We start from the raw sequence: 18,381 nt of genomic DNA, 5'->3' as shown, positions 1-18,381 counted from the left end.
TAATACTTTTTCAATGTGACACATTCATTTCTTAGGTGTGGAATAATAAAGGTTTTCATTATTCTATTAATAAAGAATGCTAACATGATGAACTTTTTTTAATACAAAAATTTATATAATAACTTAAAGTCTCATTTTCAGCAATTTCACTTACAAGAAAGACTCTGCAGTTTCAAAGCAGTCATATACTATCGTCCCCAGAACCCTCTAGCATAATATGGAAGTGATGCTATCAGGGACTTCCTAAATTCTAGATTTTGTACTCTTAAAGATGAAGAAAACTTTTACCTCCAGAAGAGCATCAGCTGAATCGTGAAGACAGAGAACCAGGGTTCCTACTCGGGCCATATTGTTGACATATGAAAAGGTAATCAAGAAAACAGACACAAGGTGATGCAGGAACATAATGCCAAAATCCTTGGGGAAGGAAAAAACACAGCCACATTAGGGCTTTGCACTATTAAAACATTTCCAATCATCTAGTCACCCATTCCACCAATACTTCCTGAGGCTCTCCATGGTCCCAGCACTGGAAATACTAAAATGAGTAAAACATAATTCCTACCCTCTGTGAGTTCACCATATAATGTGAGAGACACACAGGAGACTGGTGATTGTAAAGAATGCAAGAAACACCATGACTGAGGCCAGAACATAAAGGGTGTTTCGTACCAACTCAAGGAATTTGAAGATATGGGACAAATTACCACAGGATTTCAAGCAAAGAAAGACACTGCTTTGCTTGGATAAGACTTGGAGAAGTACTTTAGGAAAATCTCTTGGGCAGCAGTGCAGATTCAATGGGACCACTTCTCTATTTCTGTGTCCTTCTCCTGGAGCACGCCCTTTGGGATATTAAAATAAGAATCCTAATATATTGGCTTTTCTAATGGATTTTACACAAACAAGATCTGAATTTTAGCCATCACTTGTCAACAGTTATTGGGAAAACAACTGGCAAAAATCATGGAAATTGGCTATCCTTATTTTGGTCAACTTCAAGGAAACTGCTTCTTGGCCCGTGTGAAAAGATCATCTTTTTCTGATATTAGTTTATCTTCTGACCATCCAGACATGGTTTCTTGTGATATGCAATTTCTGTTGCTTTGAAATACAGTCTCTTTTACTGTTATTTTTACTCTTATTTAATCTTTATTTCTCCCAGACTAGACTCAAACTTCTCAGGGACTTAAACGCCAGGATTGGCTCTAATGGTAAACTACGTGAAGCCTTCAAGAAAGAGGACTACTCCCTTATAAGCCATTTTTGTAAAGTAAAAAATTAGGCAAAATGGAAAGCATATTAAGAAACTGAGAGAGAAAGAGAGCAAGTGTGCACACATGTACACCCTATTTATTTAGTAGCTGTTGATGTCCTATAGTTTAGAGTTTGAAAGGTAAACTTCAACAACTTTTAAATGGTTTTAAAACATTTAAACGATGGTCTCTGTTTAATGCTGAAAGTAATTAATGATCATCCATAAGTAATGAAATATTGCTCCTATTAGATCCTTTCTGCCTTTATTTCATTATATAGTTCCCATATTGAGAACTTGAGTCTATGAAGCTATGGATATTTCTACTGTTTATATTACTGTGATACAGAACTTTTAAAAATGCCTTTTAATGTTTTATAATGTCAAGCTTTAAATGACAATAATGAAATAAAGTTAGATGTGTATGTTAAAAAAAAAACAAAAAGCCCAAAATGCTTAAATGGTTCTGTATACACTTTGGCGAACATGTCCGAAGTTACCTTTTCTGCCTTGGAAAGTGCCAAACATTTATGGATAACCATACATATTGATTTATTACTAGGATAAACAATGTATAGTAAGTCCTCACTTAAGGTCTTCAACAAGTTCTGTGACTTAAAGCGAAATGACATATAATGAAACCAATTTACCACAGAGTAATTGATATAAACAAGAGTTAAGTTCCTATGGTATCTCATCGTTACAACAAAACACCTTTGAAACGACAAAAAGACGTTATTCAAGGACGTGTTGTATTAGCTTCCTAAATCAGGTCAGATAATTTTTTAAATGAAGTGCAACTATTTCACTTATTTACAATTAACATAGTCTCCAACTTAGTTAGCCCTGTCGTATTGATGGTGGATACCACTGCTGGAAGAATCATGTCTTGTCTCTCAGTTAATTCTATCTTCCCACAGCAGAACTGCAGAACTGAGTCCTGCAAACTTCTGCCCCCATTCACCTACCACTATGCTCCTTCCTCCAGAACCACATTCACATCTAGTTCTCAGCTCACTGGCAGAGAGAAATGATGACCATGTTCTGAATTTAATGAGTGATTGTGTACAGAACTCAATTTACCAGCAGTTTTACCTACTTCTGATTTTCTCTGATGTGTTGGTAGTAGCTAGGATTGTCCAAAATCATTAAAGTTGGACAATACCAAAATGCTTTAGGCGTACAATCAAAATTGCTCTGATAATGTTTCCCACTGGAAGAGGAAATCTGTTCTCTCCGGGCTGTTATCTGAAATGTATTTAGGTTCCAGCACCTACCAGACAATAGTTATTTCAAAACAATGGGTCAACTAAGGTGGAGCTACCCTATCGACTGATACTTTAAATTGTTTCCTAAGCATAATTAAATGAAAACATACAGTGCTTAATTCAACAGTTCAATGAGTTTATATCTGCCCATGCTTAACACACAGGTTTTAAAGTCTAACCATCTGAGTATCTAACCAGAACAATACGTTGCATACTTCCCATTGTTCAGACCTGAATGACTGCTCTTGATTCTTTGGAAGAGAACAAAACTTTTTCTTTATTTAATTTTAAAATGAATAAATCTAAATTGATCAGAATTTATATTTTAATCAATCCACCTATGGAGGATTAGGACCATTTTATAATTAAGTTTCCTGATTTGGATGTGATATAAATAATCAATAAACAACACACAACCATTGGCAATATAGCAAGGCTCCCCTAAAAATAAGAGCCTTATTTTTCAGACAAAGTTTGCTTTGTGAGGATGATTTCTGCATATAAATCCCCTAGTCCTAGAAAACATTTATTACTGAGGGACTCAGAGTTTTGCCTAAGCAGAAGACCAATTTTCATTATGCAGTCATATCTATATGAATATGAAAAAGCATGAATAATGAATTTTGTCTATTATATTTCTGCTTCAGAAAGCATTACACACAATGAAATACCTTTAATAAAAGCCACGTAATCATTATGTGTTACATTTCTTCACCCTGACACTTTTTTAAAGAAGACACTATATCTGGTCCAAACAACAGTTTTTAAACAAATTGTCAATTTGGACTTTATCAATGCAGGTTGGGAAACGCCCATCCTCGTGTTTGTTACCACTGAAAGTGACTGGTGTGTATGTCAAAACACGCATGGCTGCAGGAACCTTAGCATTTAGGGTTGAGAATGTTTCAGTGCATTTTTAGTAGCAGCAATTAAGTAGAGAGATTGTGCATTTTTGTTGTCTCTCAGACTGAAGATTGATTCCAAAAGCCCTTGTTCCAAACAGACTGGCCTAGCCACCTGCTTCTGTGGTGTCCCCAACCTCCTGCCATTCTGACATATTGTTTCTGGACATATTCACAGCGATCATCAAGGGCCCCTTCTATGTTTCTTGCCTAATATGTACCCTGATCTCAGCCTTCATTCCAGTGGCTATATTATCAGAGACAGATAAAAAATTAGGCGTGGTCTTGACTCAAACTCCATTAGAATAAGTCGGAAATGAAAGAACGCAAAAAAGAGTCATCCACTTTTAATACCAGAAGTTGGTAAGATCATGCTGTTTTTTTCCTTTTTACATTTCCAAATGGCATTTGGAGAGCCTAGGACAGAGCCTGTTTGCTCTGTGTAGCTTCCATATCAGAAATACCTGGGTGCAGGTAAAATTCCACCTACCTGGGATCCATTCCCAACTATCAAAATGAGAACAGGCATCCTTAATTCAGTTCTCCAGGAATTTTATGCACAATAATATATTAACACCAAAAAGCCAGAGGGATCACCCTCTCATTAAGACATGTTCTAGAAGAACATGTCTGATGTTCTGTATGATTAAATTCTCTTTGCAGTGATCAGGCACCAGACTCTTTGAATTAATACTCTGTCTTCAGGAGGCACCAGAAATTCATCTTGATGTACATGTTTTTATGAATGCAAAACTAACTCATTTCGCAAAACAACAACAACAACAAACAACAACAAAAACCTCGGAATGTGCAAGGCAAAGACTCTTCTCTCTCAGATACAAATGGCATGTATTAGCTTCCCTAAATTTAATTTAATAAAATTAACAAATATAATTAATGAACTTATAATCTAACTCATATGAATAGAAATCAGGTAATTAGTACCAGGTTACTCATTTAACAGGTTTTCAAACTCACTAGGAAAGTGAAACACAACAAACAGCATAATTTAAAGCTGATCTCATTTTATGGGAACTGTAGCAATAATAGAAATCTCTTATTTCTGTTGGTTTTGTTTTATGAAAGAATCGTTTTCTTATTTGAATCTTTAAGGTACACAGAAATGTGCATGACTTTTAACAGAGTAAAATGCCCTGTTTATTTTTTTTCCTAGAAATGAATAACAGTCTTTCTATTTCCTCATTAGGGATTTTGCAACTGGGGTAAAGCTCCCAGAATGTTGGGGAGTGGCATGGCTGGGCTGGAAGCAGACTTCAAGTGCACACCTTGACAAAGAGCAGGGGAGAGTGGCTCCATCTCCACTCCAGGATGAATATGGAGATAGAGAAGGGAAGGAGTTCAGGCAAGGCTTACTTATGCCAAGAATAATCACAGTTAAGATACTTTTCCTACTGAGGGAATATGAAAATATAATAGACTCAACCTTTGGCTATGGATAATTAATGTCCTAATTAACAGCATGACTATAGCACCTCTTAAAAAGAAAAGAAACAAGAGACTAAAAAACGGTCTTGGTCTTGAGACAATGACTGAAATGAAAGTATATTCAGGGTGATATACAGAAATTGGCTGATTCTGATTTGTCCCATATTAAGCAATTAGAAGAAAATTATACCTTTCTTTTTACCAGCACCTGATGTGAAAACCTCTCATAAATGTATGTAAATGTAAACCTTTGAGTATCTGCAATCTCCCACAATTTATTTGGTTATTATACTTTTAACTGGTCTTGAATTTTAGCTTATTATAAAGAGAATTGGTTAAATGTGCCATTTAAAGAAAGGTATTTCAAATAACAAGGCTCTTTGAAAACCAACTAAAATTCACTTTCATTCTCACGCATATGTGTAGTTTATGTACTCTAGGGTAAATATTTATGGTAAAATTTGGAAAGGAATGGAAAAGTACGATTTATTTGGGAAATGTTTGTTCAATTATAAAGTGGTAGAGTCCTGGCAGGAATGATTCAATTATCCATTCTCCAAAATTCAGTCCATGAATGAAACCTCATTCACACTAAATCTAGAGTCAAAGTTATTTCCACACATTTTCCCCAATAGACTAGGTTTTCCCCTTTTGGACTAAATATGTACAGATTTTGGTCCCTAAGGGAGATAACTGTCATATACAAACATTCTAAAAACAGTAAGTACCAAGAAAATACTGGATTAAAGACTTTACGTTTACTATTATTATTATTATCATAATGTTTTTAACAATGCACCAATGTGATTTAAATATTTCTACTAGCCGTTCTCAAATCTGACGTCCTCACTGTTGATAAAATATGCATGTCCAGTTTACTTTAGGGCAGAGAAAGGCACATTATGGGCCCCAGGACAGATCTGGCCCTCCATTTGTTTTTGTAAAGAAAGATTTATTGAAACACTGTCACCTTCATTTGTTTAATTACTGTCAGGCAGAGTTCTTGCTGCAGTGGCAGAGTTGAGTCATTGCAACAGAGATTACATGAGCCACACATTTAAATATTTCCTGTCTGGCCCTTTATAGAAATGTTTGACGACCCTGACTTAGAGCCACATCAGAGGCATATTATGGGAATCTTAGCCATGCTTTCTGAGATGTGGCAATTGCATAGTCACATGGCCAGCTTCATCACATTTTCTTCAGATAAAGAATATGCAAGAGATTTCATTTTCATAGCTATTCTGAAGTAACCCCCCCAAAAATGGATCTCAAAATTCAAATACACTATTAAAAAAAGAGTTTGGCAGCTATCACCGTTAAACTTCTCATGATAAATTACAACTACCACTTCAAGATAATTTGAAAATCAAGGATTTTCTTTACTGGCTTTCAAAACAAACACTGTCTGGATTCAATATTACTTTCTCTGCTGATAGATGTGCCATTACTTTATAGCTTCTGGGAACATATATAAATGAAGTAAAGAACTGCTGTACAAGCAGTGTTTACCCACTCTTTCTCCTGTGTAACATTTATGGTACCATTTCAAGACCAAGAACTCATAATCTCGACTACCATGAATTACTTTGTTAATATTTAATCTTTAATTGATTTTACTATTGTGGAAAAGGACGCAATAAAATTTTAATTGTACAATAGAAAACAGTATGATGGTGCCACCAATTCCCTTGCAGTGTGCCTGGCCAGAGCACAGAACTTAATTTGTAACTCCCTGGAGTCCTCCTTCATGCTTTCATTTCCTCTCCCCATCAAAAGCACCCTCTCCAAATGCACTTGGCTTTCAAATGGTATAGATATTTTTCTAAATTATACATGCATGTCTTTTTTCTCATTGAACTTTGGGTTTTCAGAAGTTCTACATCACCACAAGTCTTGCCAAAATAAAAGCTTCAGGAGTTGGAGGCCTTTAATATAAACTTTCTGGGCTCTGTTTAAACTACTCTTGGCCCAGCCAAACTAATTTGTACAACTTTTAATACCAGAAGGGTCATTTCTGAGACATTTAAAATATACTCTAACAGTCTTCAGTGATGCATGGGTTAACGGACTTTATTCTCCAGTTTCTTTTTGTTTTTCAGTTTTTGTTTCGGTTTTTGTTTTTTTAATTTCGTAATATTCCCGAGGACAAAGGCAATGACAGCACTTGAGATCAAGTTCACCAAACCTGGTTGAAAACATCCAGAATGATCGGTAGGGGGCAGACTGTGCTCACCTAAAATCAGAGCTATCCCAGGACTCAAAAGTCATCATCCTCATGTTTACTCTAAAGCTCTTGAGGCCCAAATGGGTAATGACAAGGGCAACCAAGGACTCAGTTTTGTGTTTTCGATGGAAGATGGAAAGTCCCCTTCAAGTCAATCAGATTGGGATGGGGCTGTACGTTGTCAGAGAGGTTCAAAGGAACTCACTGTTATCATCAGCCTTATCTTTTCTAACTCCTCTTCCTTCAGCTGCCTGAGCTCTCCACCCACCGTCACAAACAGACAGAACTCCACTTGTAGAATTCACTCCTCAAGTTCCTTCTTGCCCACATGCGGGCCTCTGGCCTCACAGGTTGTTTTCTGCCTGAAATGCTCGTGTTTTTCGCCAAGCCCCACTCCACTTAGACCAGCTGCTGAACTACCTGTGATCTGCCTGCTAATTCTCAAGCTCCAAAGGTTCGTCTGACAACGTGATTTATTAACAACAGCCCCATAAAGCAAGGACTCTCCCAACTCCATTTTATAAAGAAACTGAGGCACAGCGATGCTACTTGATTTTTCCAAAGTCACATTATGAAGACAGGCTAGAGCCAGACCTGAATCCAGTGCTAAGGCTCCTGTCACAGCGGCTGCTTCTCAGAGACAAATGAATGAGAGAAGACAACTAGGAAGAAGGAGGCAGTAGAGAGAGGACACTTCTGCATATATAAGTAAGAGACTAACAAATAGAACCAGGCCCACTTCTAGAAGAAAGGAAGAGAAAGGGGATCAAGAATAAAGACGCAGGATTAGCCACGAGTGGAAGAGAAGCCTCTTGTTAGGCCAAAGGGAAAGATGTGAGATGGGTCTGTTTATATTTACGGGGATAGAAATGGAGGGAATTCATGGAATTAAGGAGATAATGAAAGCTATAATAAGTCAAACTGGGTGTTTTCCCAAGATTCCTAAAATGTCTGGAGGGGAAATTCCCAGAGAAAGCTGTGTGACTGAATCTCCCAAATGAAAATGCAACGTTCCAAGTGCCACCCCTGAGAGAGGGTGGGACTCTTGAGGGCCTAGACTTAAGGACCTTGAACTCTAGACCAGCAGCACTGTGTGGGTCCTGGGTGCACGTCTCTCTATGTGCAGCAATATTGCAGCCTTTTGCATTTCACTGGAATGAGAGTTCCTACCTGTCACCCTCTCACACCCTGGGCAGCACTACATGACATCTAAATGTGTTTAAGAGCCTCTCTCCTGGCAGGGCACTTGGGAGTTTGACTGCTGGTGTATGTTAAGGCAGTCTTTGAATAAAATCCCATAAAATTGCCCCCTAAAACATATTTCTTTTCTAGACAATACTGTTGGATTACTCTGCCACCAGCCTGCATACAGCACTGGACTGAAATGCTTCCATCACAGGTGGTGGCTTACTAAAACGAGCTCCCTCTTCTTCCCTTCTGATATTCTGAAGACACTGAGTGTGAAAGAACAAAACAACAGAACAGAGGTCTAAGAGTCAGGAATCTCTGCCTTGGAAGAAATCTAAGCTTCAAAGGCAGGATAGTGCCACTCCAATCACAAGTGGACACACAAAAGAGCAACTCTGCACCTCTGCAAAAGAGAGGTTAAGTGGCCTGCCTGTGTCTACAAGTAGTAGCACTGAAGTTACACAGAGAGAATTCTGCATCATCCTCCATCCCTCTCAGGACGATCAGGTGTCATCTGGCATGATTTCAGCTTTTCAAGCAAAGAAAGAACACTCTGCTACCATCTCAGGCCCTACCTGGGAGTTATCGTCTTAGGAAACACTTAAAAATAATCTAGATGAGCAGTTCTTAAATGTTTTGGTCTCAGGACCCTCCTACATTTTTGAAATTTATTGAGGACACTAAAAAGTGTTTGTTGATGTAGGTATATCTATCAGTATTTACCACATTAGACATGAAAACTGATAAATTTTAAAAACATGTAAAGCACATTTACTAATTGATTTTTAAAAGTCTAGTATATGTCCATTAACAAATATATTTGCCAAAATAACTATATTTTCCAAAATTAAAAACAAATGGTGAGGAGAGTGACATAGTTTTACATGATTGCAAGTCTCTTTGAGGTCTGGCTTAAGACAAGAGAGTTGGAGTCTCATAACTGCCTATATATTCATTCTGTTGCCATATGTTATTTTGGTTGAAGTATGTAAAGAAAATTCCGTATTACACAATTGGAAAAGTATCTTAGTCTTCTTTGGTACTGTACCAAAACTTGAGAAGTGGGATGTTGTTAAAGGTTAATTACAATGTGGAATTTGAAACCAGATCAATAAACTTTTCACATTCTGTTACAGAAAATCTTTTGTCCTGTCTTGGCCTTTGAATGGATCTTTCACTCATACATGATTTTGTAGCATCATGCATTAGTCATTGGGAAAACATTGGCTTACTGAGTTAATAAAACATTTTGTTATACAATATTTTAAAGATCACATTTATTAATATCACTACCAATCTAATGAGAAAAATTTTTAAAGTACTGAGATGCTATCAAGCTCTTGCTGATGGATGCAAGTTTTCCAAAAATCTAATTTTTGCTTGAAAGTTTGAGTGCTATCATTGATAACAAATAATAATGTCAACTGTTTTCTTGAAACAACTTGACAAGCTCATTATGTGCATTTTCAAGAAAATGTCTACCAGATACATCAGTTGGAATAATAAATGTTTGTCAGTCATTCTTTCAAGTAAAAATGAAATTCTATGGGGGGAAAAAAGCAGCTAGTTCAGCTCCCAACGCAAAGCACAAAATGCACATGATTTTTCTTAAGACACTATTGTACTTTGCCTGTAGCAGAGCATCTTTATGCCTACTTCCCATTTCATCCCACAAAATATTTTTTAAAATGTTTACTCAACAATCGAGATTTAATAAAACTACACATTTTATTGCTTCATCAAGAACATTCTCAAGTACAACTGACATTTCTTTTTCTTCCTGCAAGCACGTGGCAGTAAAGAATACAATGATTGCTAATACCGTTTGGTGTCACTATCAGCAATTTTGCCCACTGTTACTTTTGCACCAACAGTGCAAATTTCAATGCAGTGACATCTTAGTATTATTATGAAGACAGCTTTGACCTTGCAGATGTCCTGAAAGGTCTCAGGGTTCTCCAGGTGTCGGCAGACCACACTTTAAGAATTTTTGATCTAGATAAATTATTTCCACACATTGTTCTGGGAAATGATAATTAGCCATATTACTTATTATAGCTGCACCAGTCAGGATATGCTAGATTGTGTGGCAATAATAAGCCCTTAAATTCTCAATGGTTTACAACAAAGACTTATTTCATACTCCCTGCGTGTTTCCATTTGGCTGGGGGACAGAGGGAGATATTCTGTTCAATATAGTCACTCAGGGATCCAGACTGATGGATCAGCCTTTATCTCAAATGTTACCAATCACTGTACTACAGAGTAACAGAGTCTAGAGGTTCTCACACCAGCAAGGAAACAGTCCCGTCCAAAAGTGATGCAAGTCAGTTCTGCTCACAGCCAACTAGTCACGTGGCCCCATCTAATCACAAGAGGTAACAGGGCTGAGAAATACAATCCTACATGTGCCTGAGGGTAGAGAGCTGGCAATATCTGGTGAATAGTAACATTATGACTATAATGACTATAGCTAACATTTATTGAACATTTATTATGTGTCAGGCACTGTTTTAACTGCATGTGCTACTTTATGCTGACAACACTCCCATGAGGTAGGGTATATGAACTCCATTCTTTGGACCAGAAAACTAAGGCCCAGAGAGGTAAAGTAACTTGCTCAAGGTCAGACCTAGTCAGGAATGGTGCTGGGCGGGAAGATGAACTCTGGAGCCCATGTCTTTAACCTCTAAGCTGTATTGCCCATATTTCTGCCCCAGTTTAGAGCAAAATGAGAAAAATAAAAATGTTTCATAATGATAAATTTAAAGGATTAGTCCTTTATTACAAGGTGTCCTTTCTCCTGTAAAATGTTAAAATGTCCCTTCCTTTATGAATTGATGGTAATAAGTGGTTGGAAGTACTAGGAAAAGTAAAAGGTTGGCAATCTTAAGTTACTTCCTCTCCCCAATTATTTTTGCTAATTTTAATTGACCAAAAATACAAAAATTTGAAACCACAAGTTTTACGGGGTTTTTTGTTTGTTTGTTTTTGGTTTCAGTGCTTCATTTTGACAGAGCCAAATTTTGGTCATTATGTACTGAACAGAGGTACTGTTCTAAGCTCTATTTGTCAAGCATTGTACTAGATGGTTTCACGGACATTATTTCATTTAATTCTATGCCATACTGTTTGCTTCCTTATGTTAGGTTGATGCAAAAGTAATTGCGGTTTTTGCAATTATTTTTAAGCTTTTAAACTGCAATTACTTTTGCACCAACCTAATAAAAAGATTAAAGCATGCATTTTCTTTTACCCTAAATCTAATTGAAGTAAGAAAGATCTGGAGCATGATCGGCCCCCAAAAGGTGAGTAAAGCAGTCATAGCATTGGACGCCAGTTATTCTCTGCAAAAGTTACCAGAAAGCAAACACAAACCTGTCAATTAGTTTCTTGCTAAAGGCAATCACCATACCTCTCTCTCTGTCAGGACCTTTTAGGAGATGTAGTTTTTCTCTCAGGTTAAAGACCAGAAGAGCAACAAGCTGATTTCACCAGCTGGGCCTTGGAAGTTGGCCACGGATGATTCCTTGCAAAGAACTTGGAACACGAGTCCAGCTCACTGGCCAAAGGCCCAGGCCATCAAGCCAGACAGCAGCTTCATTAAAAGAGACACAGGGCTTAGACACAAGCAAGCTGTTCTGAGCGCCAACATACTCATATTTATTAGTTTCCCTTAGAAAATTCAGAAGTGCAGGGGAAACACTCATTGTGAACAGGTGCTAAAAAACAGAATTTTAATAAAAATTAAGTCTTGGGAAACAGATGTTTCAAACAATGTCGAACACCAAGAATATACCTATTGTTTTAATAAGAGAATGTAACAATTTCATTTTACAAAAGAAGAAAGGAAGAGAGAACAGGAGGAAAGGAGAGAGGAATGGAGGAAAGGAAAAGAAAAAAGGAAGGAAGACAAAATCCTCCAAAAAGGTTTACATATATTGGTAGCACATCATAGAATATTTAACTTATGAGTCCATTACACCAAATGAGTATATCTTGGCTAGTCTTTCCCGTCTGGGAAGATTACTAGTACATCTCCTCACTGACCAAATAAGTACCAACCCTGGAAATGATCAAGAGGGAGGCAATGTGCTCTGTCACCACAGGGATGAAAGGTTCTCCTCTCATTTTGAAACTCTAGATTCTATTTGGAAACAAGTTAATTTTTTTAAAACAGCAATATTAGGACACTTTTAGAGGTGAAGAGCTTATGAATACACAAATCATTTTAGAAAGACTCATGAACCCATTAAGTCACGAAAATGATTTCTAAACCTCATTCAAGGTACTGATTCTAGCAGTGTGAGGCGTGCATTCGGATCCAATGTTCATAAACCCTGGTCACTATTTGAAAATGGTTATTCAAGTTCATTGACATTTGATTGAGAAACTAAAGACATTATTTTTATAATTTTCTATTAACAGCCCTACAAACAGCCTCGAGAAGTTGATTTCCATCCTCTATTGTCAATGGGTGTCTTCAAATATTTCTATTTCATAATTAGGAAGCAGACTGCTTTTACAGGGTTTAGTTAACAGTTGCAATACAGAAGGTGGGGAGTGCATTTCACAGCCAGAACATTCCAGCTGATGGCTGGAATGGCAGATCCTCCAAGTGGTAGAGCAATAAGAAGGGAACCACCGAGGACCTGCGGTGACAGCAAGATACAAAGGAGAAAAGCAAGGGCTACAACTCACTTATGAGAGATGGCAACAGAGGAGAAGGCCTTCCTTGTTAAAACCTGTGCTGAGTAATACACAGGTCTGGGAATGGCCACATTCCCACTTTGCACAAGAAACAAGAATAAGCCAGCTGCACCAGGAACATATAAAGGTCTTCTGACTGACTGAAGAAGGGAGACGTGCCAGATGTCTAAAATAAGCTATTGTTGTTGACTAAGAAAAAATATGCAATTAATTTCTAAAATTTGACAATACATACAGAACTGAGATCAATTCCATGCACCTCACTATAAAATTTTTATAGGTGTTTTCTACGCTGATGCAAGATATGTTAAAACCATACAAAATAATACACTTCAACCCTTGAAAATAATCCACTTATGATAACTACTAAGATAATAGTCACTTGGACTGAAACAACCATGACACTGTGAGTTCTCTGGCTCCCTGAAAAAATACGGTGCATGCATGATGAGGAAGTGGAGGGGGGCTCGATGACTGTTGGTATAGCCACGTCTCCCTAGGACAAGGCGCCTCAGAGTTAGTTAGTCTTGCTTTTATTAATCTCTTTGACTCTAGATGGCTGCACTAATTCTCACTTAGCAAAAGAGGAACCAATAAAATGGCAAAAAGCTGCAAAAGGCTTACTACCTCTAACGTCAGAAGCATGGCAACCCAAGACAATGCAAGCACTGTGTACATGTCTAATTGAAGAGTGAATCACAGGACGTTGCTTGGTGAACTTGGGCAGTAATTCATTTCTACATTGTACAACCTTGAAAAACTTACATAAGCTTATTGTACATCAGTTTTCTCAACTACAGAATATTCAAACCTCCTTCTTTGTTATACATGTGTTTTGTGTGACTACCTGGAAAAAATGCTTCTCAACAGAAAATATAGTGCATATTATTCAGCTTTAAAAATGAAGGGAATCCTGACATATCCCACAACATGGATGAACCTGAGGACATCAGGCTAAGTGACATAAGCCAGTCACAAGAGGACAACTGCAGTATGATTCCACTTACATGAGGTAACTAGAGAAGTCAGATTCCTACAGACAGAAAGTAGAATGGTGGGTGCCAGGGCTGGGGGGAGGGGAGAATGGGGAATTGTTGTTTAATGGGTATAGAGTTTCAGTTTTGCAAGATAAAGAGACTTCTAGGAACCAGTTGCACAACAGTGTGAATGTGTGTAACAGTACTGAACTGTACACTTAAAAAAGGGTAAGATGGCAAATTTTATATTTTGTAGTTTTACCACAATTAAAGATTAAAAAAAATAAAGTAAAACGCAGAATGAGCCTGGCACATAGGAGATAATCAGACCACAAGTACTGACTACATGAATGAAGAAGGCTCCTCATGTAAGACAGAGGAGATCTAATTGGCATACTGTCACTGAAGGATCTTTAAATGGTTCCAGAAAATGACGGAGAGCGTTTGGTGCAATGAGTTAGGGAACAACAAATTATGGGTGTCAATGAGTAATCTGCTATGCCTAGGCCCCGGTCTTCACAGGGACCGCCCACTTCTGACAGTCAGAAGACATCCACCACGTTAGGGCCGCTCAGCCACACAGGTCAGGAAAGATAGCTTTCTGCCAGACAAGTAAACCACTGCTGTGGGATACTGGAAGGCATGTACCGGGGAAAAGGAGACACAGGTACGAGGGCCATGGACTTCTAAATGTTTTTCAGCTGCCATTTGGATGCCATTTTGCAATTTAGCAGATAACTGGTCTAACCAAAAAATGATACAGTATCGTGCTCCATCATGATGCAAAGTCCTGTTTGCCAAGGAGCTTGGGAGAGATCCCTTAGAAAGTCAGAAGACATGCTGATGAGTTCATTTTTCCCTTCACTCTACACTTACTGATCCCCACCTCAAGCAGGTGATGACAGTCACAAGAGGTATAAAGATGAACGTATCCTGTCATGAGGATGTAAAATACAGCATAGGAAACATAGCCAGTAATATTGCAATGACTATATATGGTATCAGATGGGTACCAGACTTACCGGGGTGATCACTTCATAACTTATATAAATGTCTAATCACTATATTGTACACCTGAAACTAATATAATATTATGTATCAACTGTAATTGGAAAATAAAAAAGACAAAAAAAGAAGTGAACATACAATAGTAAAAAAGGGATATGAGGAATAATATCAAAAAAATAAATAAAGAGGAACATATCCTGATCTTTGCCCTCCAAGCCTAGTGAAGGGGGCGAGGCAGGTCACCACACTGTTAAAATACAATGCAGTAAGTGTTGGGCACTTGTAAACTAAACACAGAGGAAGGAGTGGTCAAAAACCTTGGGGGCTTGAATAAGACTTCAAAGAAGAGGTTACTTTTGGGCCAAGTCAGGTCTGGGCGGTGGGGCCTGGGTATATTCTAGCTATAGGCAGGGTCTGGAAATAAAAAAAGACGCATGGGAAAACTTAATGTGTTTAGACAACGGGGAGAAAGCATTTGTAGCCAAGACATTTGCATCAGAAGGGGCAGAGAAAGCTGTGGGTGATAAGGCTGGAGAAGTGGGTTTTATCACGTTGTTTACAACCTTGACTATCACCCCAAGTAGTTTGGCTTTGTCCTGAAGGTTTTAGAAATGTAACCCTTAGGCAGACAAGAATGAATATTTAGATAGGAAGGCCATTTAGGAGGCTACTGTAATAGATTAGGCAAAAGTGGAGATGACTCAACGAAACGTGTCAGTGATATTTAGAAAGCAGCACAAGGAACGGCAAGAGGAGAGCGAAGGAAAAGTTCTAGCTTACATGGCTGTCGCGTACAAGCATTGCTGGAGGAAGAACAAGACGAGGGGAAGATGATGCCTTCAGATGATGCCAACATTCTGTATGTGAGGCTCAGTTTCCACATTCATAAAGTGAGGATAAATAACAAGTGATCAAACTGGACCTTGGAATGTTGTGAGGATTCAATGATAAAACAAACAGAAAGAACTCAATACTATTATTTATGACTAGATTTGTGAAAGTATGGACCAAGAGAGGGTCTTGGGCAGAAGAGAAACATTTGGGACTAATGGGCACACAGGTTACGCTTGGAAGTGATGGGGGGTATCAACGCCATCATCCAGGGAGATGGCATTCTGTAATTCAGGACCAGACCCCAGAGCACACACATATGTACATCATGGGGCACGGAGCTGAAGGTCAGCAAATACAACTGTGAAGGAACGATCTAAATAGGGAAATCTGGAGAAAATGGCATCATGGAAAAAAAACAAAACAAAACAAAAAAACAGCAAGCAGTGAATATCCAAAACTGCCAACTCCACCCAGAAGCAGGTAGGGTGAGAACTGGAATGAATGGGTTTAACACTTAGGTCAAGAGTAACCTCTGCAAAAGCTATTCTCATGGAGCGGAGGCGTGAAAACCAGATCACAGTTCATTTAGGAATGTTGTATTTTTTTGACATATTTTAATGCTTGATAGTCCTTAGATTTGGGGAAAATTCATTTCGTAGGGCTAAAGCACTGAGATTTTACTCTCTGCCAAGAGTTGCAAATAAAATCTTTCTTCTTTATTTAATTTGGAGAACAGAGGGACTTGTGGATGAGACTGAGAAAAATCACTGCTGTCAGGGTTCACGGCTATATATTTTCATGGAGAAAAGGACACTAGGGAAGAGTTAAGAGACAATAGGAACAAAATATAAAACAACGTAAACAGAAATAGAGAATAATGCAGAAAGCAGTACGAACTTAGCACTGCTGGGAGAATAGAGGTGAGTGTCTTTGAGACAATACCCATCTGCCAGGGGCCATTAAAGACACATGTCTGCAAGCACTTTACAACATAACCACACTTACCTTTCTTTTGATATCAGTGAACTGGGAAAACATTAAAGACCAATAAAACGACAGCTCCAGGATATAATAGTAGTGCAGGTCAGTTGTGAGTGGCTGAGGATCAAAGAGAAAAAAAACAAGAAAGATTAACAGTTAATAGGAAACCCAATTTGTGTCCCAAACATCTCAAGCTCAGAGCTGAAAAGTGACATGATCTTATGCCTCCACTAATTCCAGCCCCATTCTCTTTGTGGACAAGGGGGCTCTGAATCCGTCATCAGCTTGATGACATAGTTTTGTTTCGTCTCCAACCAAAAAGTGTCAATCAGTACGAACATTTGGTATCCAATTCACTATTCACTTTAACAATACCATTTATGGCTCTTTGACATGCATATCTACAAGATTCCTTAGGCAACCTGAAAAAAAAATTCTAGCATACACAAAAAGAATAACTCTGGATAACTGCTGTGAGTTTCCACAGTACAGGGACAAGGGAGGCAGGTGATAGAAAGAAACTGGAGTACCATATGAATCACTGAGGCAAAGTTTGAAGTTCTGCATTAATCAGAGCTTTCTTTCAGTACATTGTAAATATCAAATAAAGACAATTCAAAAATATTTCTTAAAAGATTAAAAGGACGAGGAAATTGCCGAGAGATACCGGGCTAGGCATTCAGCCAGGAAATCTGAGATCAAGTCCCACCAGGACAGCTCAGTAGGTGTAAAACTTGGGTCTTACTTTATTTATCATAAAATGGAGGTGACACCTGCTTTACCTGCCTCAGAGGCCCAGGAATGGGGAGAGGTTCAGAGACGCAGAAGTCAGGAATACTTATTATGCACATAAACCCATAAAAACCACAATGAAACAGTGTTTCAGAAAAACATTTTCAATGAGTCGATTTTCATTGTTTCATTGAATTGTAATGAAATGTCTTGCTTTATGAGAATGAGTGAAAGACCTTTGAAGTTCATCACATAAACATATCCACACAGCTACACACAAGGTAATGATATATGTGGTAAATACAACGGAAACTTAAATGTTTTGTAAACCAATGGCAGCATAACAAATGACCCTCATGAGAAGATGGTACTCACTGAACTACCAATTCTACCAACTTTACCCATGGGAATCTAGGAAACCAGTTGTCACACTCACTGATCTTTGGCAACAGAACATATGAGGGGACAGGATGTGCCCCCACAAGCAATCCTAAGCTCTGAGCATCAGTGCATTTAATCAAGCCCAGCACCACCCAGGAGAGAGTATATTTTTTCACTGAATTGTCCTTTTGAAATTTGAAGGCATTAGCAATGAGAGATGGGAACTCAGGTCAAACATATGGCAGCAATAAAGTCTAGAAAACAGGGTGCTGGCTTCAGGACCCGTGGAGCCAAGATTAAATTTCAGTTTTAATGACATTCACTTACTCCTTGCATCATCACCTGGGAAATTCCTACACTGGGCTATGAGGACTAGTGAGAGCATACCTAGAAACCGCAGAGGTCAGAAGAGAACGTCATATTAGAATTACTATCACACTCGTGGAGTATTTTGCAGTTAAAAAAGCTTACT

At 38.2% G+C, this 18,381-nt stretch overlaps 1 protein-coding gene across 2 annotated transcripts in view; it reads right to left on the bottom strand.

Moving 5' to 3' along the window:
• CERS6 (ceramide synthase 6) overlaps nt 1–18,381 on the bottom strand; it is a 281,767-nt gene that overhangs the window by 51,557 nt on the left and 211,829 nt on the right. For both annotated transcript variants that reach the window (XM_019727366.3, XM_019727367.3), the window contains exons 6-7: nt 16,821–16,913; nt 289–417 (exon numbers count right to left, since the gene is read on the bottom strand). In XM_019727366.3, the coding sequence (XP_019582925.1) occupies nt 289–417; nt 16,821–16,913 (222 nt within the window). The remainder of the gene's footprint in view (nt 1–288; nt 418–16,820; nt 16,914–18,381) is intronic.

This window comes from Rhinolophus sinicus, chromosome 17, assembly GCF_057876585.1.
Source record: "Rhinolophus sinicus isolate RSI-liver-muscle chromosome 17, RSI-T2T, whole genome shotgun sequence".
NCBI classification, from domain to species: Eukaryota; Metazoa; Chordata; class Mammalia; order Chiroptera; family Rhinolophidae; genus Rhinolophus; species Rhinolophus sinicus.
This window is presented reverse-complemented; position numbering and strand designations above follow the sequence as displayed.